Consider the following 23,516-nt stretch of genomic DNA (forward strand, 5'->3'; position numbering starts at 1 on the left):
ATTGCTCCCCCCAATTTATAGGTAACAGGAAAAAAATGGGCCTTATAGTTCCTAATATACAGGATCCCACACAATTTTTGGCCAATTCCTACATTGACCCCAGGGGACTTCCCCACTTATCCCAAGTTCTGTTAAATTCTGCCAACAACTCCTTCCAATTACACTTGTTTGGAGTACCCGTTGTTGCTCCCTGTTGCCCTTTCCCATTGTTTTCCCCACTTGGGGATCACTGATGTTGCTCTCCATAGCCTCCCATGGCCATCCTTCACCTTGGTTTGTCCCACCACAAACACATAACAATGAGTCAGCAACTGTGGGCATCTCATTTCACTCCTGTTTCCATTTTGTGTTAAATAGCAGCCCGTTCTGCAGCAATTCTTTTGTCCTTTCTTTTATCTCAATACGAATTACACCTGGATCCTCTCCACATTGATTACCATAGTACCATCTGCAATCAGTGTTATAACCCTACTTGTCCCAATTAATCTTCCAGCTTCTGAGTTTGCCTTCATCTCTACCCAGTGTTGGTAAGGAAGGTCTTTTGGATCATAGCATAGTCCTGTTATCTTTACATAGCTTCCTATTTTCTGGCCTTTACAGTCATAAATAGTATGGTAAACCAGAGTCTGGGAACTTACCTGTCCCCTTCTGGTGTTTACCACACATTGACTGCAGCTATTTTCCGTAGCCAGAGTTAAGGAGCTCACCATGAGTAGGATTAGAAGAGGCTTGGTCAGGGCCCTAGTGATCGGCAGCCACAGCCCAAAGGGGTTGCAGCCCTTGGCAGACCTTTTTAAGCCACAACAGCAGTTCCCCTCTGGTCTTGCCCTCTTGAGGGGTGGTCTTTTCAGAACAACCAGCTGAGATTAAAGGTTAACTTCCTCCAATTTGTATGCCATGTCCCAAAAATCCGGTGTACTAATATTTAAATGCTCCCTGTTACTAATAAATTTTCCTCACTAGTGGTTATTTGTTCAAAAGTCTCCCTCTTACAGGAGTAACCACAATGAAATTCCCATAGCAACTTAGCTTTCCCTCTTGAATGAGGGCCTCTTCGAGTTCATCTGATGGTTAGCTGAGTTTCTCCTGGCTCAGATGTGACTCCACTCTTTTTCTGGACCTTAGGACACATGGGTCCATCCTTTTTCAGCAGCTCACAGATGTTTCTGTAGTTAGTAAAGAAAAGGCCCTTCCCAGAGGGGAGATAGATTTTCCTCAATTACCTCAAGTGCCTCTCTGCAGCACTTCCCTGTCCCTCTTGAGCTGAGGAGCCCAGAACTGGACACAGGACTCCAGATGAGGCCTCACCAGGGCAGAGCAGAGAGGGAGAAGAACCTCCCTCGACCTGCTGCCCACACTCTTCTTGATACCCCCAGGCTGCCATTGGCCACGAGGGCACATTGCTGGCTCACAGGCCACCCCCAGCCTGTCCTGGTGCAGGGGGTTGTTCCTCCCCAGCTGCAGGACTCTGCCCTTGTCCTTGTTGAACCTCAGCAGGTTCCTCTCTGCCCAACTCTCCAGCCGGTCGAGATCCCTCTGACTGGCAGCACAGCCTCTGGGGAATCAGCCAGTGCTCCCAGTTTGGTGTCAGCAGTGATTACCAATAAATATTTTATCCTCCCTGCCTTAGGCAATTCAGTGAAATCAACTTGTACTCTTTCAAAAGGTCTGTAAGTCGTTTTTCTCCCTCCCGTGGCTGTTGTCAAAGCACTTGTTTACCTTCTGACAAGTTAAGCATCCTTGTGTAGTTTGTTTTGCTATTTCAAAAGTTCCAGTAAAGCCCAATGGTTTCAGGCAATGATCACTGCTTTAAAATTTTTCACTATTAATTCCTGATGTATTAGATTCCTCCCTTGACTATTAATTAAACCTCTTTCCTCCCAAATCTTTCCAAAAGCGGGAACCACGCCATACGCACATTCACAATCTGTAAATACAGTCCCGCTTTTTCCTTTCAATAACTCCAGGGCCCTACAGAGGGCACACAGCTCACAAGCTTGGGCTGACCATGATGGACTCAGAGGTCCTGATTCCACACCTTCCAGGTTCTTATTGATTATTGCATATCCTGATCTTCCCTCCCACCACTCGGGAGGAGCCATCTATAAACAACGCTCTCCATTGTCCAACTCAATATCTCTTAAGGCTTTGCCTCAGTCTGGGTCTCAATTACCTCTAAACAATTATGCTGTACTTCCTCTCCAAACAAGAACTGTGCTGGCCTCTGAGCAGAAGCCACCCTCAGTTGTAAGTCAGGGGAGTCTGTTAGTATTGTTTCACACTTTAGCAGCCAGCTGTCCGTTAACCATTTTTCCACCTTTTGTTGTCATCTTCTGTAAACCACTTGAGTTGGTCACTAGTCAAATTTTCACACAGGAATTTTACCTTTTCACTGTAACCTTCAAGCCCTGGTCTACAATATCCTAATAATCCCAATATTTGCCAAATCTCCTTTTTAGTTTGTGGGGATCTTAAGGACAGAATCCCAGATACCCTGTCAGGATCTAACTTCTTCCTTCCTTTACTCAGCCAATGCCTGAAGTATTTCACTTCCTGTTCCACAAACTGTGGCTTTGAGTCCTCCCACTCAAAACCAAAACAGTCTCTGGATCCCTCATGCAGGGGACAGGCCCAAAAAGCCTCCTTCAGATCTATTACACTATACCAAGTATCTGTGAATTTAGTGATACCATTCTGTGTGACCCATCCAGGTTCTTTACAGGAGGATGGGTGTATTATGAGGTGACATACGTGGCTCCAGCGTTCTGTCAACTACAGGTTTTAATCCTTTTCAACCCTCCATGGATTGCTTGATCCTAATTGAGCGATGTGGATCCATTATTTGAACACCTATGAGATCCCTTTTTCTCTTTCCAGTTTCCCCTTCTTTATACCACACGAGGAGTTAATGGCTTCTTCACCCTCCTGTGTTAAAGTATATCATTTAATCCTCAATTTGTCCCCCTGACTCTGAATGCTCAAGTTTAACTTCAAAATCAAGCCCCTTCCTAATAAATTGTATTCCTCTTCAGGGAGCAAAAGTAAATTATTAAGATAAATTTGCTTTTCTGTTTCTACTTGTATATCTTTTAAAATAGGTACTTTGAAAGGCTCTCCTTTGCCCCGACTACTGACATATATCCACTAAAAATAAAACCTATTAATAGGAAGTCCCCAAAAGATACAGCCCCTGACACCCATCTTCTTTAAACATGTTGTCATCTTGTTCCCACTTACAGCAGTTCCTCTGAACATGTCCCCTCCTGCTGCAGTAGTAACAGGGGAGTTGTGGATCTCTCTCTATGAGGCCGTCCCCGGGGTGTCTGCTCTACTCTTTTTTTTTTCCCCTTTTCTCTCCAGACAGAACCTTATTTTCCTGACTTTCTCTTACTGCTGCTACAAAAGCTTTTGCTTTTACCTTCTGTTTTTCCTGGTCAGCAGCCCTACTACTCATACATGCAGCTGGAGGCTGCTGTGACTCCAGTGCTGTTGGTAGTGGAGGCGGGGACAACAGTGGCACTGGTGCAGACACCATGGCCACCAGGCCGTAGATTATCCAGTGGCTCCCATTCATCACCTTTTTCCTTTTCACTTCCATCTCCTTCTTCCTCCTGAAACCTTTCATCTGCTGAAATTCACTCCCTTCCTTCAGGTCCTGGGTCTTTGATTCTGTCTGGCCCATCTAGAAATTTTGCTGTGGCAATTCCTACAGCCCTTGGTTATCCATAAGAGCGTCTTGCAAGGGGTTTAGGACTTGTTGTTACAGATTATTTTAGTTAACAACATCACAATAACTAGTTAAGCACCAGTTCAGCACTTGTTAAGCACTTGTTGATAATAGTTTAATCAATTAACTAAGCACTTGCAAATAGCTCAATCATCTATTGATTAAGTATTCATGTGAATCACATAAAGATCAAACTGCAAGAGTTACATACCACACCTGATAAGGACCTGTTAAGACAAGACCCTGGGACCTGTTAAGACCCTGGTATATGTATTTGTTAGGTTACCTTAGCTGTTTCCTTAGCTGTTACTAAAACAAAGAGACTGATAAGTGTATAAAAGCCTTGAAAGTGGTGACTAACAAGGAAGCACATATGGAGGAGCTATCCACCGTGTTTTCCCAGCACTGCATAATAAAGTGCCTTCTCTGCATTCCTGTGTAGAGGAGTTTTTCGCGATTGCAGATGGACTGGACAGGATCGGATGCTTCATCCCATCAGCCCTTGTCCTGATGCTGGATACAACAGAAAAAGGGGATGCGTATGCGCAGCTCACACTACAGTACAGCCTTCTGACCACTGTCCGGCAGCACCGAGCACCCGAAGGTGCAGTGTCGGAGGTGGCAGCACCGCCAGCCAAGGATTACATGAGCGCTGCAGGGTGGGTTTGTCACCAGCTGACGGCACAACGGAGCCGCCGCGCTGCAGTACCCCGCGTGGCCACGGGGCGGCAGCACCGAGCCGCGGGCGCGGAGGCAGCGGCGCCGACGGAACGGGAACAAACGGCACCAGTCACTGAAGGAACGAGCGTGTGCCAAGTTTACACCGGCGGATGAAGGGTGCCAAGGGCAGAAATGAAAATAGGGACAGCGAAAACTACAGCCGAGATGAAAAAAACATGCAAAAAGCGAGTGTGCTCATTAAATGTGACAAATAAGATAAACACGAGGACTTGAAAAGCAACGGTGATGAATGACATAAGGCAAAAAGTACAAAGCAGAGGCATCAAACTGAAACGGAGACAATAATGAAGGTGTCAAATTAAGGAGGGTGTGTAAGAGCCAGGCACGCTCAAAAAATAAAGGGGGCTGCAGAAAAGCCACGTGGGATAAGGAAATAATTGCTTAACACTGGTAGCTCCCCTAAAAATGAGACCTAGGAGGAAAATGAGGAAGCACTAAGGAATAAGAAGAAATCAATACAAAGCCACAGAAAGTGGGGGGGAAGGGGGAGGGGAGAGGCAGCAAAAGAACGTTTCAAAAGCAAGAGGCTTTTAGGGAAATAAAGGCTGAATTCTGAATTTGGACAGCAGAGGTCAAACAGGAGGCGGAAAAAAAGGATGGAAAGGATAGAAAATAGTGTTGGGACTGTTTTTAACAAAACAGGGAATACAATTAGTGATAGAACATTTAGAACGTGGTGAGCTGATTAAGGAACGGATTCAGGAAATCGAGGGGGGAAAAGGGGAATAATGCCAGGAAAATAAAAGCTGTAGAACAGGTATTTTCCAAGAGGTGGTAGTAAAGGAAAGCAAGGAGGAATGAAGAGGGTGAGCCCCCTCCGGCTGCAGAGGCGGCCGGTGAGCACGGACTGGCCGCGGCGAGCACCCGTCGGGCGAGCTCTGCGGGACGGCTGCGCCCAGCCTGGCGCACCCGGCAGCCACGAAGGCTCCTTCGGCAGCAGGCTGAGCCACACCGGGCTAGCAACGAGGCAGCTAATGAACACGCTTTCCTGTCCTACCCAAGCCCTTGCGCAGGAGCCTGCGCTGCCGCCAGTCACCAGTTCCCCGGTGAGTGTGCTCATTAGAGATGACCAACGAGATAAACACAGAGGACTTGAAAAGCAACAGTGTTTGAGGAAATGATTTAGAAACAGTGACAGTCCCCTGAAAATGAGACCTGAGAATAAACGTGAAGCACAAAGGATGCAGAGGAGATTGGCACATATAGAAACATGGAAGTGGAAAAAGAAGGCATCAAAAGAACATTTCAGAAGCAACAGGCTTTTAGGGAAATGAAAGGGCAAGATTCTGAAACCAGGCAGCACAAAGACAGAGGCAAACATTGAAATAGAGGGGCACAAATGAAAGAAAGTTTATTCTTAACAAAACAGAGAATTCAATCAGGAATAGAAAGAACACTTAGAACCTGATGAGCTGATTAAGGAACTGGTTAAGGAAAAGAGAGGAAAAAATAGGAGATAATGCCAGCAAAGTGAAAAGTTGTAAATGGCTGAGGCCCATCAGGGAACTAAAGACCATCATCAGCCTCAAATACTGAAGACCTGAGGGTTGCCAAAGGACAGGGAGAGCTTAACTGCTGCTTAAGGTCCAGGACAAAACAGAGCAGGCTGCTGGGCTTGGGGAAGGAAACACAAAATAATGTAATGCAACATCAACTAAAACATAACCTTAAACCCTAAAACATAACAAACATAAAACAACACAGAGTGGTACAACGATGAAGAGTCCAAGCAGCCTTTTTAAGAACACCTTCTCCTCACTCCTCCCCTCTTCCCGGGCTCAGAGCCCTGATCCCGGGGTTTTTACCTCATCCCTCCCTGCACAGCCCAAGGGGGCTGGGAGTGGAGGTTTCAGTCAGTCTATTCCTGATGGCTTCTGCCCTTTGTCCCTCCTCAGGGCAGGTGGGCTCTGCCCCCATCCTCCCTGCACGTGGGGTCCCTCACACACACACAGCCCTGCCCGGGCTGCTCCCACGTGCATTGATCCCACAGGCTGCAGCTCCTCTCTGCCTCTCGTGTGGGGCTGCTCTGGGCCCGCAGGCTCCAGCACAGCCTGTGCCATGGCCCCTCCTCACACAGTCTCTGCCCTCTGGGTGCACTCACAGGGAGCTGCTGCTGGCTCTCAGCCCTGCCATGGCCCTGCATGGGCTGCAGGGGTACAGCTGCATTCTCACCACAGCTTGCAGAAGGGTCTCTGGTCTGGTGCTCCTCCTTCCTTCTCTGACTGTGGGGTCTACGTGGTGGCCTCTATCTTATATCACCCTCCCACCAGCACTTCGAATTCCCGTCCCTAAATAGTGCTGGCAGAGGCGCCAGATTGGCCCAGCCGGGCTGGAGGTGGGTGTGAACCCAGGAGCCGGGGGAGAGTCTGCAAACTCTTTACCAGGTCTGCACTGCAACCCCCTCCCCTTGGTACCAAGCAAGAGCTCCTCCTTGCTAAACCAGGACAAAGGTGTAGAAAATGATTTTTTATAGAAGCAAGAACTAATTAAGACAGTGAACTAAAGGCAGCAGCAATGCAGAGCCACAGATAAAAAATTCCAGAGCTCCATCTCCCATTTAGGAATGTGATTTAGAGCCCAACTCCAGCCTGTCATTAAAGAAAAGCTCCTAATATTAGGCCTTACATGGAAGTCCTAAGACTTGTGATGTTCCATCTGCTTAACTGCTGCTGAACAGCCCCACCTCAAAGGGTTCTCAGCAGTGGTTCTCCATGGAAAGCTACTGAAAAGACTGTCCACACAGGGTGCTGCCAGCTACTTGATCTGACAGGACTCTAGAACTGCTGCACAGACACTCCAGGCACAAAAAAATACACTCAGTACCAATCCACCTGCCCCTGACTCCACAGCCCCGGGCAGAGCAGCTCCCAGCCAAATGCACACACACAGAGACTGACACTGCCAGTGCAGGCAGTAACTGCAGGAAAATGCAATGCATCTGGAACAAAAGAGAAAGATTTACCACTCAACTCTCTTGTCACTCCTCTACACAAAATAGCTGAACTTAAAAAATACATGCATTCAAGTCTGCTTTCTACTAGATCCTGTGCTTAACCTTGAGCAGTCCTGAAGCTCTGACTTCAGACAGCCACCCCTGCTTTGCCAAGCATCAAAATGCACCTGCCCAAACTGCTTAACCTCACCTGAGCTCTCAACAGAGGGGCTGGCAGAGCACTAACTCCAGAGCAGCCCAAGAGCAATGTGAGCTCCCTTACTAGGGGCTGTGGCTCACATGCCCCGGCTCACACCTACTGCTCTCATCACCAACATCTGGGAAAGGGCAGAGGAAGCTACAGGGAGCCACAAAGGCTTCCAGGGGAGCAGCATTCGGGTTTCTCCTCTGCCTCAGGCTTCCTGTGTGGAAAGGGTGGGATGGAAAAAGCCATCCTGCCTGGAAAGGACGATGTTGCTCTTGCAGTGCAAATGCATCTCTAGGATTGGCAATGTGCATGCATTCAGTTTTAAACAGAGCTGTTCTAGGGGAGAGATAGAAAAAGATGAAGATGCTGTATTTAACTATGTGGGGATGTGGTTTCTTTACATTACACAATTAAACCAAATGCCTAATAGAGCTGTAACCCCAATACTGAACCAAACCCAGCTGAAACCCAACCCTCCGGACCCTAAGCGGTTATGACAGGTGCTGTAGCACATGGGTGGCTCCCAAGCAGCATTTTTCCATCATGAATCCCCTTTTGTTTCTGTTTTCCCTTGTAACTCACCTACCTGTTCCTAGAGGGTCAGGGTGAGCGGGACACTTCCTTGTGTCCTCTCCACGACCGACACACAGGATACCCTGGTGTGTGTGCCCTGTGTAACTCCTCCCTTGATCAGAGGAGACAATAGCTGAGACATGGGCTGAGACATATTATTTGAATTGATGGAGCTTCTGGGCCAGTTTCTCCCCAGCTGAGACACAGGACCATAAACAGGGAGAAAGAGAGACTTCCTTCGTATTGTCAGTTGGCCAATCGCTTCGTGCACCGTTTGCCCCTCGCCTTCTTTCCCACACATGGCTGTCAATGCCTTGGCATACCATGGTGCACTTTCTAGGAACTTTTGCCACATGAGGGGTGGCCAAACCCTCCTTCAGGACTGCACAGTTACTACCTAGTGGATTCAAGTACAATTACGAACGTTGCAAACAAAACCATTGCTGCTACAGAGAAACTGCAAAAGACAATCCCTAGTTTATCTAAAGCAGTGTTGCAAAGCTGAATAACTCTCAACTCACCCCCAGTCCCTGACCCTTAATAGTCAAGATAAAACCCAGGATTCACTTTGTTTAGTCTGCTTCTGTTTGCAATGGGAGCCATGTGTCTAGATTGGCAATATCACACTGATTTCACCTTACCATTGGCATGAAAACACGTGTAACACACAGAAATCAAGAGCCACTATTTCACAGATGCAGATCACGCTGGCTGTGTGTAAACACATCTCAAAGCAGCATTATCCCCACCCAGGATGGAAGGGAACAGGTACCTTAGGAACTACAGTCCCATGTATGACAATCATGGACAAGCCATACAGACAGAACAGGGGAACAGGAACCTTATCTAAGAAGAGCAGAAAAATTAGACAATGCTCCTTCAGGACTGCACAGGTTTGTTCAATGCTTCCTCCCATGGCTTTGAGCAAGCGAATTAAAGTCATTGACAGTTAAGAACACTGAAACCCAAACCATTGCTCCTCGACACAAACTGCAAATCACAACCTCTAGTTTATCCAAGGCAGTGTTGGAAAACTGAATAACCTTTAACTTCCAGCTGACCTCCCAGGGAGATGTCTGCACGGTCATTAACAGGAGCTGCTCTATGGACATGGACCAAAACAGCAACATTTAAATCAACAGGAATCTGAGAACAATTTTGCATCGGGTTACAAAAGGTAAGAGGTCCTGAGGATTCGAGGGATTACAGCATAAACTTACCCTGTGGCTACCAGATGGAACTTCACTTCAAAATAGATTATTACATCAATTGTGATATATGTTTCTGTCCAGACTTGTGCAACAATTCAGTGTCAAAACTGATGGGCTCAGAAACACTTAATATAAGACATGGAAAAAATCATTTCAGGCACTTGGAAGTTTCAGGCACCCTTCAGTGCCTCCCCAGTGCCGCCCAGTCCCTGACCTGCTCCTGGGCTCCATTCCAAACCCACTGGCCGACCCTCGCTGGAGCCGCCACGGGCTTTAATCAGGTCTGACCCCACCTCCACCTGCCCCCAAAACCTCAGCCTGCAATCCTCTCAGCCTCTTGGTAGCCCTGCATGGGACTCCCTGATGAGTCCCACTCTGGTAAGCAGGAGGTGGCTCTTTGGTGCTTGTCTCTGAGCAACACCCTCTTATTGGTGGCCACACCAGGCATCGCTTGGCCGGGTTTTCCCTTCCCCGGCACTCCAGGGGAGCAGGAGGCAGGATGTTTGTGAGCAGCTTTCTTGCACTTGGAGGAAGACCCAGTCCTCACAAAGCTTTCAGAAAACACTCTCTCGTGCCCCAGTAGCTGGCAAATCTCCCCCCCTCTGCCCGCCAACAAGGCAGGAGCAAGCGCACGTGTGACTTGTATCATGGCTCACAACATCTCTCTGCTTAACCTGAGATGCGTGGTGCCTTGGGCACCGGGCCGTGTTCCCACGTTCCATATGACATCCCCATCCTTACTGGGGGGCACTGTGCTGCCCCCGGCTCAGAGTAACCCCCCCCAGCTCAGCGTAACCCCCCCCAGCTCAGTGTAACCCCCCGGCTCAGCGTAACCCCCCCCAGCTCAGCATAACCCCCCCCCAGCTCAGTGTAATCTCCCCAGCTCAGATAACCCCCCCAGCTCAGTGTAACCCCCCCCAGCTCAGTGTAACCCCCCCCAGCTCAGTGTAATCCCCCAGCTCAGTGTAATCCCCCAGCTCAGCATAACCCCCCCAGCTCAGTGTAACCCCCCCCCAGCTCAGTGTAACCCCCCCCAGCTCAGTGTAATCCCCCAGCTCAGTGTAACCCCCCCAGCTCAGTGTAACCCCCCCAGCTCAGCGTAACCCCCCCAGCTCAGCATAACCCCCCCCAGCTCAGTGTAACCCCCCCAGCTCAGCGTAACCCCCCCGGCTCAGCGTAACCCCCCCGGCTCAGCATAACCCCCCCAGCTCAGCGTAACCCCCCCGGCTCAGCGTAACCCCCCCAGCTCAGCATAACCCCCCCCAGCTCAGCGTAACCCCCCCAGCTCAGCGTAACCCCCCCCAGCTCAGCATAACCCCCCCCAGCTCAGCGTAACCCCCCCGGCTCAGCGTAACCCCCCCGGCTCAGCGTAACCCCCCCAGCTCAGCATAACCCCCCCCAGCTCAGCGTAACCCCCCCGGCTCAGCGTAACCCCCTCCAGCGCTGTGGCTGCTTTGCCAGGTGGTGTCAGCTCATCCCCACGCAACAGACGCTCCGCGCTGGGGCTGGGGAGGGATTCAAGGGCTGACTCTGTAATGGACTCTCGCCGAGTGATCGGTGTTTAAAGGCTTTGATCTGTTGCTTCTTGAGCGTATTCCAGCCCGTCGATTGAATTTCTCACATGTAACCGAGCCCCACTAATCCACCCTGGCCATATATAATGGATGGTGGTGGAGCGAAGGAACACAAACGTTGCTCAATATCAGTAACAGGCATCCAGGCAGTGGTGTGGCAAGGATCTGCCAAAGATCCCCCACTGCTGGTACCTACGCTCTGTGCCAGCCAGTGCAAAATGCTTCCTCTGTCCCCAAAACCCGGCTTTGGTTTGTGCAGGGGCACATGCCACGACCAGCTTTGGCTATTCTCTGCTGGCCTGAGAAGCGGGGTGAGGCTTGGAGCCTAGCCACCGAGCCATTATTTCCAGGACCGTCACCGGTGCCACCCACTGAGCCCTGGCGCTGCCACTCGATGCCCCTGTCAAATATTAATGCGATTCTCGGCACGCTCTCTGCCCTGACCCGGCACAGCAGCCGTGGCCCCCGCCTGCTCCAGGGCTGCCCAACCCCTCCGGCATCCACTCCCGCCCCACAGCGTGCGTCGCTCCCGGCGCTGGGACTTTGGGGGTGCTGCTGCAGCCACCTGGGGCCCGTACAAGGCAGGAGCCGTCCCCTGCACTCGGTGGGGTGCTCCCGGGTTCCCAGTGGCCAGCTCAGGCCCCCGCGCAGGTAAGGCCCCGCTGGCGCTGCGGCTGCGGCCGCCCCCCCGGGGAAAGCCAGCCCACCACGCACACGCAGCATGCCCCGGGGAGCGGGTGGGACCCCGGGGTGCAGGACTGGCGGCGATAGTAGCGGCCTCGGAGCTCAGTGCTCACCTGCAGAGGCACAGCGGTGTCCTCCGGGGATGGGGAGACGGGGCTGCAGGGGCTCTGCAGCTCCATTCCGCCTGCAAAAGGAAACGTCCAGGGGAGGGCTCCCCGCAAGGGCCGGGCTGATGTGCGGGCATCCTCGGGGGCCACCCCTCACCCGGTCACGCGTAGGTGTCCCCGGGAGAGCCGGGGGCCCGTCTGTCTCCCCGTGCCCTTCTTCCCAGGGGGAAGCCTGCGCCTCTGCCCTCGGCAGCCGCCCGTCCCGGCGGGGGATGGAGCCCGGCAGCTCGTTGCCGGTGAAGCTGAAGCTCCGCAAGCCCCCGCAGCGGGCCAGGATCCCGGCGCGCTTCTTCGCCCACCCGGTAGGTCGCTGGCTCCGCCCGCGGCCCCCAGCTCGTCCCCGCGGCGGCCGCCCCCTGCCCAGCCCCCCGTGACTCTGCCCGCGCAGGGCGGGGGGGCCGAGGCGGCGGACCTCGCCGAGCCAGACCCCGCGGAGGTGGACGCGGAGTCCCTGGTGCCCACGCACGACGAGCGGGGCCGCCCCATCCCCGAGTGGAAGCGGCAGGTGATGGTGCGGCGGCTGCGGGCCCGGCTGGCGGACGAGGAGGCGGCAGGCGGGCAGGTGCGGGGCGGCTCGGAGCCGGGGGGACGTGCGGGGAAGCCGCCGTCGGCGGGGCGCTGACGGGCGCTTCTCCGCAGGACGCGGGCTCGTGGCGCTTCTCGCCGTCCCGCCAGGCCGTGCTGGGCCCCTTCGGGGAGCTGCTGACCGAGGCGGACCTGCAGCAGCTGGAGTGGGCGGTGGAGAGCCTGCGGCTGCGGCGGCGGGGCGAGGCGTACCAGGGCGAGCTGCGGCGGCTGGTGCGGGAGCTGCGCGCCCTCCTGCCCGCGCCGCTGCTCAGCATCAAGGTGCGCAGCCCCCCGCCCGGTCCCGGGCAGCCTCTGCCGCTCTGGTGCGGCCGCCTGGCCGGCGCCGTCAGCAGCCTGGCCGCGCTGCTGGCCCAGGCCGACGGGGCGCGGGCCGCCCTGCCCTCCGCTCCCGCCGCCGCTCCCGCCGCCGTGCGCGGGCAGCCCCGGGAGCCGGCGGGCAGCCTGGCGCAGCGGGAGATCCGTCAGTGCGGGGTCTGCGTCCGCAGCCTCCGCGGCGCCTTCGAGCCCGCCTTCGGGGCGGAGGAGGGGAAGGCGGCCGCGGGCAGCGGCGCGGAGGCCGCCAGCGACTCGGGCATCAGCTGCGAGGAGGTGTTTTCCGACGGCGGCGGCGGCGGCGGCTCGCCGTGGTCGGGTCCGGAGTGGGGCAGCCTGAGGAAGGAGCGGATCGTGATGCTGTTCCTGAGCCACTGGAGACGGTCCGCCTACGCCCCCCCGCCGCCGGCCGGCGGGGACCCGCGGGAGCCGGCGGGGAGCGGCGCCGGAGGGGCGGCTCGGCTGGCGCGGCAGCGAGCGGCCATCCAGCGGCTTCTGGGCGGCTGGCGCGACGCCGCCTCCCGCCGCCCCCCGCCCCCGCCGCCCCTCGCCGCCGGCCGCGCCCCGCTGTCCCCGGAGCAGTTCGTGGCGGGGAGCGGCGGAGGGGCGGTCGACTACGAGAGCCTGTCGCTGGAGCTCTTTATGCTGGGCTATTTCCGCATCCTGGAGCAGGATCTGCCCCCCGAGGAGCGCCGCGGCCGCCACCTCCTCTGCTTCGAGGTGTTCGAGCAGCTGGGCCGGCACGGCTGGCGGGCGGTGCGCGCCTTCCACCGCGCCGTCACCGACGAGATCGCCGCCGGCCGCCGGGGCTGGCGGGACGGCTTCGACGACATCAAAGCGAGGTATTTCGGATCCCCTCCAAGCTCGGCCCGGCGGCCGGGGGAGGCCGAGGGAGAGGGGGAGGAGATGTGTCGCTACATCGACCGCAGTTTCGCCTTCTGGAAGGAGAAGGAAGCCGAGATCTTCAGCTCGGAGGAGTGATGCCCGCCGGCGGGATGGGGCGGGCGGGGGGCGTTGCGCAAAGCCGTGGACTGCAATAAACGCCTTCTCGGTTCTGTCCGACGTGAGCGAGGCTTTTGGGAGGAGGGGGACCGTCACAGCACCCCGACACCCCCGCCTTCCCGGGATCGGCGTCTCGGCCCGCGGGTCCCCGCTGCTGCCGTTTATTTGTGGCCGCCGAGAAGTGAGATAAGGTCCTATATTTAACACTGGGCATTGGCAGCCACAGCCGGAGGGAGGAGTGAAATCGCAGTGACCCCCCAGCTACCAATGAAACAGAGAGGGGGGATGCTGTGGGGGGCTTTTTTTCCCCCCGCTGGCTCGCGGTGCCCGGCCGGGCACGGTGGGACACTTTCCAAAGAGCAGCAAAACCGCGGTGCGGCGGGGACGGGCAGCAGCGGCCGGCGCTCCCTGTACGGGGCCTTTAAGAGGAGGGAGGGGTGTCCCGGTGCCGCCTAAAATTAGTGTCTGTCCCCCCGCCTCCCCCTCGTCCCGGCTGGATTCCCTTGTCACGCCACAGTGTCCCTCGCCGGTGCCGGGACTGCAGCCGCTTCCCTCCCGGCCGGCCGGAGGGCTGCAGCCCAGGTGAGAGCGAGCTGGAGCTTTAAACCACCCCCACCCCAAAAACCCCGTGTCAGCTCCATCAGGGCAGCTCAGAGGGTGGGGAGGAGAAATCACGGCCACCTGGGGTAGAGTGGGGGGGCTGCGGGGAGCACTGCTGCCGCTGCTGGTGCCTGTAAGGCGGGCGCTGGGAAGGTGCGGTGGTGCCGGGCAAGGGAGGGAGATGTCATCGCTTTTTCCTGGCAGGGACACCCTCTCCATGCTCTGCTCAGGCTCTGCCCGCAAGCGAGGCCCCTCAGCCGTCCCCAGCACCATGGTGAGGAACGTGGACGACTTTGACTTCTGCCTGCCTTCGCACGCCCAGGGTGTGCTGGAGGGGCTGCAGCGGCTGCGTGCCAACCCCAAGCTGGCGGATGTGACACTGGTGGTGGGTGGGCGGGAGTTCCCCTGCCACCGCAGCGTCCTGGCCCTCTGCAGCCCCTACTTCCACGCTATGTTCTCTGGCAACTTCGCTGAGAGCATCGCAGCGCGGGTGGAGCTGAAGGAGGTGGACCCCGTCGCGCTGGAGATGCTGCTTGACTTTGCCTACACGGGGAAGGTCACCATCAACCAGGGCAATGTGGAGGGGCTGATGCGGACCTCCAGCCAGCTCCATTTCCCCACCATCCAGAAGGTCTGCAGCCGCTACCTCCGGCAGCAGATGGACGTCACCAACTGCCTCGGTATCTGCGAGTTCGGTGAGAGCCACGGCTGCCCTGAGGTCTCCTCCAAGGCCTGGTCTTTCTTGCAGGAGAATTTTGAAGCCGTCTCTCTGCAGGAGGAGTTCCTCCAGCTGTCCAAGGAGAGGCTGGCAGTCTACCTCTCCAACGATCAGCTGCAGCTACAAGAGGAGCAGAGCCTGGCCGAGGCCGTGCTGCGCTGGGTACGCCATGACCCGGGGCCTCGTGCCCAGTTCCTGCCTGAGCTGCTGGAGCTGGCCCACCTCGTCTCATTGCCCAACCAGTACCTGCAGAACCTGCTTGTCACTGAGCCTCTTGTCCGTGACTCCGATGCCAGCAAGGCCCTTGTCGCCCGATCATGTGCCACAGTGAGTACCCTTCGCCCCAAATCCCACTCCCTGAGTTGGGGGGAGGCTTGGCCCAGAGCCTGACCATCCTTCCCTGGCCTCTTCATCAGGGGCAGAGCGGTACTGATGCCCAGAAGAACCCTCCAACCCCACCACAGAAGCTGGAGGAGGTACTAGTGGTGGTTGGAGGCCGCATGCTGGAGGATGAGGATGGGGGACTGGAGATGCCAGCCACTCCCAGGAACTTTGCCTTCTACAACCCCAAAAGCAGTTAAGTGCCTACAGCAGGTACAGGGAAAGCACGTGCCTTCCTTCCCCCTACTTGTTAATTAACCCTCCACCTAACCCAAAGCCACCTCTTGCCAAACTATCTGGTGTCAGGAGGGGCATTGCAGGCAGGGGAGGGAAGCATGAAACAGGGCTGTCAAAAACCATCCTTGCTGGTTTGGCTCTGCTGGTTTTCAGGGCGATGGATGGCTCTGCCTGACTTCCCTGATTACAACAAGTGGGGTTTTTCCCTGGTGGCGCTGAACAACGATGTGTACGTCACAGGTAGGTGTCAGGGTGCACGGTGGGGAGTCCCCAGGGAATGGAGATGAAGGCTGGGAGACAACGGTCGGGGCTGGGGGGGCTGCCCTGCTCACTGAGCAAAGCCCTCTCCTTGCTCCCCCTTGGGTGGATCCAGCCCCTGGTGAGGGATGCCCAGGAATGCCTGTGCTTGGAAGAAGTGCTCAGCCTCACTCATCCCTTCCCAGGTGGCTCCCGGGGGTCCCAGAATGACACGTGGTCAACGACCCAAGCCTGGCGTTTCTGCCCCAGGGACGGCAGCTGGAAGCCCATCGCCGCCATGCTGAGAGCCCGGACGAACCACACCAGCGCCGTCCTCAACGGCGAGATCTACGTCATTGGGGGTAAGGCCGTGGGGGCCCCACTGGGGTGGGTCCCAGGGGTGCCCTGGAGCTGCGTGGCGGCTGCAGCTTCCCAGCACCCTGCAGGGACGACCCTGGATGCGGTGGAGGTGGAGCGCTACGACCCCTACACCAAGAGCTGGTGCGCCATCAGCCCTGCCCTCAAGTACGTGAGCAATTTCGCAGCCGCCAGCTGCTCGGGCAAGCTCTACCTGGTGGGCTCCTGTGCCGTCAAGTACAACGCGCTCACCCTGCAGTGCTACAACCCTGTGCAAGGTGAGAGCTGGCCCTCCCCAGGGAGCAGGACCGAGGGGACCCTCGGGCAGCTGACACCCGCGGCCACCAGGCACAGTCCTGTGGGATGTGACCCGGGTGCTGTCGGGGCTTGGGAACAGCTGCAGCACAGGGACAGGAGACTCCAGTCACAGACCTCCAGCGCAGCCTGGACCTGAGCTTCAGTGGCGTGGAACCCCTGGGGCTGAGGGGGGGCTGCCCACCTTAGGGAGAAACTAAACTGCTGTGACAAAGCCACCTCCTTAGGCAGCCTCTGCACAGTGGTGTCCCCCATCTCACACTACCCCTACAAAAAATATCCTGCCCCTGTGTTTTAATGGAAGAGCCTCATGTGGGATGAGGGAGGCACCCTTCCTGGCTGCTCTGTCCCCTCCCTTTCAAATTCCCCCCTAAATAGCTGTAGGCTTGGCAAAGCTTTTTTGGTCACTGGCAGCTGCATCAAGTCAAGGGTGGAACGTGATGCTGATGGCTGCTCCTTGCAGATTTGTGGAGTGTCATCACATCCCCCTTCATCCCCAAGTACCTCTCGGCGCCACGCTGTGCCACCCTGCATGGGCTCATCTATCTCATTGGGGACAATACCAAGAAGGTCCACGTGTATGACCCAGAGGCCAACATCTGGCAGAAGGTAAGGGGTTGTGGGGCCAGGCCTGATCACCTCCCTGGGGAGGTGGGGCAGCTGTTCCTTGACAGTACCCCACAACCATTCCCTCCCCCTGCACCCCCCGCCCCCCTACAGTGCCAGCACCCTATACCTCCTGCCTGCTTATCCCTTGGCTCTGTTAACTGCTTCAGAGGCAAAGATGCTCCAATTCTTCTTTCCCTGCTGCCCTAGCACACCCATACTAGGAGCACAGATTTTGCACCGAGTTACTGATTTCAAGCAGCGTTTTCACACTGCAGAAGCCCACGGGGGGTTCGCAATCACAACATGGGGATGCTGCTACAAGCAAGGCCCCCTGGGGCTCTCAAACTTCATGGACAGGGTGGGGAGATGTGCCCATTAGGTCCCACGTGGTGGGTGTGGGGGGGTCCCAGCGCATCTCGCCCTGCCCCTCGTGCAGGTGCAGCTCTTGCACACGCTCCATGAGAACGGTGGGATGGTGCCGCTGGGCGACCGGCTCTTCGTCACCGGTGGCCACTGGAAGGGCATGGACGGGGACTACCGGGTGGAGATGGAGGTGTACGACTGCACCAAGGACCTCTGGACGCGGGAGGGCTCCCTGCCCTGCCTCTGGCTCTTCCACAGCTCATCTTCCATCTTCCTGGACACGTCCAAGTGGACGGAGGCTTTCCAGGGCAACCCGAGGTGGTAGGAGAGGCCGTTGGCACCTCACGCAGCTGCACTCCCTCTCTTGCCTCTCTCCACGCTGCCAGTTCAGCTCTGTAGGGTGGGGGATGGAAACCCCTCTGCCATGCTGGCTGGGCTGTTGGGAGTGTGTCCTCCCCCACTGCCACGGGGAAAAGGCTTTTCCTTATAAACGTGCTTTGGCTGATGCTCTTTTGTTAGTTAGTTTGTTTTAGAGCTGCCTTTTTCCCTCTTTCAAAAACTCCACAACTTTTAGGGTACTTTGAGGCCTCCCAAAGCGTGGCCCATCCCAACAGACTGGCATTGCTGCCCCAAAGGGGCCGCGGCCCCTTTTCCCATCACACTGACGTTCAGAAACATGACGGGGAACACCCAAAACCCATCAACACGTTGTTGGCCCAGACTGAGGTGTCAGCTCGGCTCCAGCACCCTGTGGGGCAGAATGACAGGCGATAAACCAGCCTGTGGATGCTTTGTGTGCAGGGGCGGCACAGGGCTCTCCCGCAGGATGCTTCATCCTCGTTTCTTTCCCCGGTGAATTCAGCCGGCGCCACGGTGGCTCCTGGAGCCGGAGCAGAGCCGGGCACCCCCTGCCCCATTCCCGGCTCTGCTGGCGCCCGGCGGCAGAGGAGCCCCGGCCCTGGGTGAGCACAAGGCAACTCTCACCCCGACGGCCGGTCGCGGCCCCGTGCTGTCGGGTGCGTCTCCTGCGCCGGGTTGAGCTGAACAGCGAGGAGCGAGGCGGGGCCGTGCCGGAGCGTCCCCGGCTGCTGCGGCTCCCTCGCCGCGGGGCAGAGCGAGGGCAGCCCCCGCGGGCCCCGGCCGAGCCCCGGCAAGGGCGGGCCCCGCACCGCCCTCCCCAGCCCGGGGCGGGCCCGGCGGCGCGGGGATGCGGCTGCCGGGGCTGTTGTGGCTGCTCTGCGCCGCCGCCGCCGCGGGAGCGGGCGGGACGGCGGCGGGGGAAGGGGGGCTCGGCGGCGTGGACCCCCGCCGGGCGTGGGAGCTGCTGGCCGGGAGCCCCGCGCGGCCGAGCGGCAGCCGGGACCGCGGCAGGACGGGCAAGGGACGGGATGGGATGGGAGCCGGTGCGGCAGCGGGACCGGCCGGTGCCCAAGCCCCAGGACCGTCCCCTCCCGTCGCCTTGCGAGCCGGGGGGCGAGGCGCTGCCCCTGCCCCTCCCGGGGCCGCCGGCGCGCCGGAACGGCTGCTCAGGGAGCTGCAGCTCCTGCTGAAAGGTACCCCCCGGCCCTGGGAAGTGCTGCAGGGTGCAGGGACTGAGGGACACCCCAGGACGGGGGCAGGGGACGACGGGGCCGAGGCACCACGGGGCTGGGAAAAGGCGAGGTTCCTTCCTAAAGCCAAGCCCTGCCCGGGTTTTCGGTCAGGCGTGGTGAAGGAGCGCGGAAAGGTGCACAGGAAGGTCGTGGAAAGGCGTGAGGAAGAGGAGGAAAGCAGCGAAGGCAACCCCCGGGCCGGGTCCCATCGCCGCGTGGCAGCTGCCTTCCAGTGCCGGACGCGTGAGAACATCTCCGTGGCGCAGAGAGCGCGGCAGGAGCTGCGGCTCTACTACACCGTGAGTGCCAGCTGCTCCCCCGCCCTGCCCGCAGCGCCGTCCTGTGCCGGGGGCTTGGTCTCTAACCTCAGCCTCTCCCCAGCCCGAGCGAGAGAGGACGTTCCAGCGCGGCTCCGGGCTGAACCTGACCAGCGGGCACTACACGGCCCCCGTCGCAGGGTACTATGCCTTCACTGCCACGCTGCACATCGGTGAGCCCCTGCCCGCCGCCCCCACACTTCCCCCAACCCCGACCTGCCAGGCTGGTCTGGGAGGGCTCTCACCCTCCCCTCTGTCCCAGTGCACACAGAGCAGCGGAGGAAGGGGCGGCCGTGCGGGGGGAACCGCCTGCGGGTGCTGATCTGTGTGCAGTCCCGCTGCCAGCACAACAGGTACGGCAGGACAAAGCCAGGAGGGGAGAAGGACCCTGGGATGGGGAGGGAGAACAGAGTGCATCACCCCCAGGGAAGAAGGGACACACTCTCCCCAGCACCCCCGGGGAAGGAGGGATATGCTCTCCCCAGCACCCCCGGGGAAGAGGGGACACGCTCTCCCCAGCATCCTCGGGGAAGGAAGGTTATGCTCTGCCCAGCACCCCGAGAGAAGGAGGGATATGCTCTCCCCAGCACCCCGAGGGAAGGAGGGATATGCTCTCCCCAGCACCCCGAGGGAAGGAGGGATATGCTCTCCCCAGCACCCCGAGGAAGGAAGGACATGCTCTCCCCAGCATCCCCAGGGAAGGTGGTACACGCTCTCCCCAGCATCCCCGGGGAAGAGGGTATGCACTCTCCCCAGCATCACCTCCCCTCCTCCGCAGCAATTTGGAAACCACGTTGCAGCTGGAGAGTGGCAGTGACTTCTTCACCATCCCCGTCTCCGGAGTCCTTTACCTACAGGTTAGTGCAGGATGGTGCCTTCTGTGGCGCCTGCTCCAGGGCTGGGCATCGAGGCTGTTTCTCATCCCAGCACCGAGCTCCACGGACACGTAGAGTCGAGGTGTGCTGGGACACCACGGCATGTGCCACGGCCGGGCTGCCCTCGCTGTCATCCTGCTCCCTGCTGCTGCACCAGGGGAGAGCTCTCTGCTTTGCTGTGCCAGGCTGGGCCCAGTGCCTGGAGGAGGGCTCCCAGCCCTGTCAAGCCCTGTCTTCCCCCAGGCCGGGCAGTATGCCTCTGTTTTTGTGGACAACGCTGCAGGCTCTCCGCTCACCGTTCAGCGCGGCTCTGGCTTCAGCGCCATCCTGCTGGGGGTGTGAAGAGGTGCTGGGCCCCACACCGGGGGCTGGACTCGTGTTGGGAGCAGCCAGGCCCCGCTCACACCCCCCTCCCCAGGGAGACCTTTCACTGCTGCAGGAGCTGCAAGCTGGTCTGATACCACTCGTGCTGCAGAACCACCCCACATTGGACGAAAGATGGAGGACAGGGTGATACTACTCCTACTAATAAAAGCAGCCTGACAGGAGCTAAGGGAGTTGGCTTTTATCTACAGGCCACGGCTGGAAAATGCCTCTGGCTGCCTCCCCGAGGGGCTCAGCCCCCGCCATGCCCAGCCCCAAGCCCCTTGCCGGGTTGTGCTCCCGGCCGCTCCCCCGCCCGGCTCCGCAGCAGCCCAAACGCGGTTACTCTCCCTCCCCGTGCCGGCTGGCAGAAGCGCTCGTCCCTCGCAGCCGATCTTCAAAGCAGAGCCGTGTCCCGATAACGCCGCGCGCTCGAGCGGAGCCAATTCCTGCGCTGCAGCTCCGGGCCGGGCGCTGCCTTGCCCGTGGCACGGGGCCCAGCCCGTGGGCACGCAGATACGCGCCTTGCCTGGGCTCAGATAGCCGCCGTGGCCACGGCCGGGCGCGGGGCTACGTGCCTGAGCGGGACAGGGGCGTGGGGCGAGACAGCTGCGTGTTTGATTTCTCAGTAGCGCCGGGCAAGCTGGGCTGGCAGCACGGTGAGATAGCCCACACACACGGCACCCAGCCCCACCTCCCCAGGGCAGCACGCACGGAGGGCGTCTCCTCACCTGAGCCTTGCTCACGAGGGCTTTCCCGGCCCTGCACAGCCTTCTCCACGGGCTCCATCGCCTCGAGGAGCCCCGCTGAAGTAGCTGACGCCGCAAACTCTTTGTGGGGGTTTGGATGCAGGGGCCAGGGGGCTCAGGCTCTGCAGTTTTAAAGCTGATTTCCTCCCCAAGATGTGCTTTTTTTCCCCAGCTGCACAGCATCCTGGCAGAGATGAGGTCTCTCAGCTCCTGCCCAGCTGAGGAGCTAAGCCCAGGCAGCAGCTCTCGGTTACCACACGTGACTGGGAGCCAAAGCAGTCTCGCTGAGATCAGCCACCTTCCCTTCCTACCAAACACACCTGAGATGGCACCAAAGGACTCATTGTTGGGAGAGCAGGGCTTGCCCAGCCAGTAGCTGCCCTTGGCAGGTGAGACAGAGGGTGCCCAGTGCACTTGAACACAACACTGAAAGAGTTGATTGAGTTGGAGCTACTGAGGAGCTGGGAGGGAGTTAGAAGCTGTCAGTCCCAAGGGAAGCCAGCTGCCTGTACAGCACTTCTGCCAAGGGCTGCCCCAAGGGGGTGGTCCCAGAGCTGCACATGGCAACACGGTGTAGGGGGGGAGTTAACTTCCAGGAATCCTCCTGCAGAACCCACCCTACCAGGAAATACAAGCAAACAGGATTTGGGTTTTGACTTCCACTGAAGCTGGGGTTGAACCTTCCTTCCTGTCTGGCTGCTCTCAAGCACAGCAAGCCCTGCTCCACAGTGCCTGCTCTGCCATGCCCTACCACTCTGTCCCGTGCCCCTGGCTGGAGCTGTGCTTCCAGTATTCTTCCTAAAGACAAAGAAAGAAGAGCTGTCAGAGGAGGGAAGGGGAGAGAAGACAGAGGACAAGCTCATCCTTCTCTCCTCAGCCCCTGCACTGGGATGAAGAGGGACCTGCTGCAGGGAGCAGCAGAGGGTCAGGTGTCGGCTCAGCTCTGTGTGAAGCAGAGAGGCCAGGTAGGAGGGCAAGGGGTGACATCTGTCATCAGGGTTTCCTTTGCCACAGAGTGACTAAACTCTGTGCTACTCTAAAATTGCCTTTCAAGAGCAGAAGCAGCAGAGCATATTGCCTGCATGGGCCATCCTCTCCCAGCTCCTCCTGTAGTGTTCCAGCCTTACACCAGAGCGTGCAGGAATGGCCAGGAGTAGGCTGGCATGTGGCAAGGGCCACCCAGAATACCTGCCAGAGGCTGCTTCCTTCCTGGGTGCTCTGCAGGGCATGTGGAGAGACAGGCTGAGTGAGCCTGACCATTACCATGTGCCCATGGAAATTGACTTCACTGGAGCAGAAACAGATGAAATACAGACAAGCCACCTGTCCCAAACAACAGGATGGCTCAAAAAAACGGATAACCTGGGATCTGGGACCATCTCCCAAAGCTCCTGAGAACACAGGGGACAGCAAGGAGCCCAGGAAGCCTCACAAGCCTGCACAAAACAGCGGGCATGGCTGCACCGAGGTGCCCAGCCTCTTGCTGAAGCGAGGAGGTTGCACAAGAAGCCACTGCACAGACCCACTGGCTCACCTCCCCCACTGCACCTCCCACCCACAGGACTGGAACGTTGCCTAATCTGGAATTTAAGTGCTTTGGTAGCCCAATCTGTTCAGCATTCACACTGTCATTTGGTCTTAAGCCAACTTTGCTCTGAAAAACATCACACTGCCTCTCTGCAGCAACAGCTGGCAGAGCAAGGGGGACAGGATGAGATACCAGACACTTAATAGCAACAAGTACCCAAGCCCCGAGATGCCTGCTCCTCAGATAACACACTGCCAAGCACAGAGCCAACCCTCACAGAATCACAGACTGGGTTGGGTCAGAAGGGACCTTTAAGGACCACCTTGTTCCAACCCCTTCCACTACACCAGGTTGTTCCAAGCCCCATCCAACCTGCCCTTGAACCCTCCCAGGGATAGGGCAGCCACAGCCTCTCTGGGCAGCCTGTGCCAGGGCCTCAGCACCCTCACAGCGAAGAACTTCCTCACATCTCATCTAAGTGTTTCAGTCAGGGGCCATCGCCCCATGTCACTCCAGACCCTTGGACAGAGTCCCTCTCCAGCTTTCCTGCTGGTGC

At 57.7% G+C, this 23,516-nt stretch overlaps 3 protein-coding genes across 4 annotated transcripts; all 3 read left to right on the plus strand.

Moving 5' to 3' along the window:
* Positions 1 to 11,261: 11,261 nt before the first annotated feature.
* LOC133626411 (espin-like protein) lies at positions 11,262 to 13,221 on the plus strand (the record flags this gene model as incomplete). The annotated part of the gene is made up of 4 exons (XM_062005318.1): positions 11,262 to 11,617; positions 11,982 to 12,119; positions 12,206 to 12,379; positions 12,457 to 13,221. Coding segments are annotated over exons 2-4 (1,029 nt in total), but the record flags the coding sequence as incomplete, so codon positions are not given.
* Positions 13,222 to 13,240: 19 nt separating this feature from the next.
* KLHL30 (kelch like family member 30) lies at positions 13,241 to 18,046 on the plus strand. 2 transcript variants are annotated; one of them, XM_062005976.1, is made up of 8 exons: positions 13,241 to 13,559; positions 14,524 to 15,364; positions 15,454 to 15,613; positions 15,809 to 15,895; positions 16,099 to 16,254; positions 16,339 to 16,527; positions 17,028 to 17,173; positions 17,610 to 18,046. In XM_062005976.1, exons 1-8 carry the CDS (start codon positions 13,360 to 13,362, stop codon positions 17,859 to 17,861), a joined length of 2,031 nt encoding a protein of 676 aa, XP_061861960.1. In that variant the 5' UTR covers positions 13,241 to 13,359; the 3' UTR covers positions 17,862 to 18,046. The 2 variants fall into 2 exon arrangements, with proteins under 2 accessions (XP_061861960.1, XP_061861959.1); XM_062005975.1 differs by lacking the exon at positions 13,241 to 13,559 and adding an exon at positions 13,712 to 14,301.
* A 682-nt stretch (positions 18,047 to 18,728) lies between these two features.
* Positions 18,729 to 20,868, plus strand: ERFE (erythroferrone). Its single transcript, XM_062005763.1, has 6 exons — positions 18,729 to 19,089; positions 19,240 to 19,427; positions 19,510 to 19,618; positions 19,708 to 19,798; positions 20,224 to 20,302; positions 20,564 to 20,868. Exons 1-6 carry the CDS (start codon positions 18,744 to 18,746, stop codon positions 20,660 to 20,662), a joined length of 912 nt encoding a protein of 303 aa, XP_061861747.1. The 5' UTR covers positions 18,729 to 18,743; the 3' UTR covers positions 20,663 to 20,868.
* The last annotated feature ends 2,648 nt before the right edge of the window (positions 20,869 to 23,516 follow it).

The sequence above is a fragment of the Colius striatus genome, chromosome 12, assembly GCF_028858725.1.
Source record: "Colius striatus isolate bColStr4 chromosome 12, bColStr4.1.hap1, whole genome shotgun sequence".
NCBI lineage: Eukaryota > Metazoa > Chordata > Aves > Coliiformes > Coliidae > Colius > Colius striatus.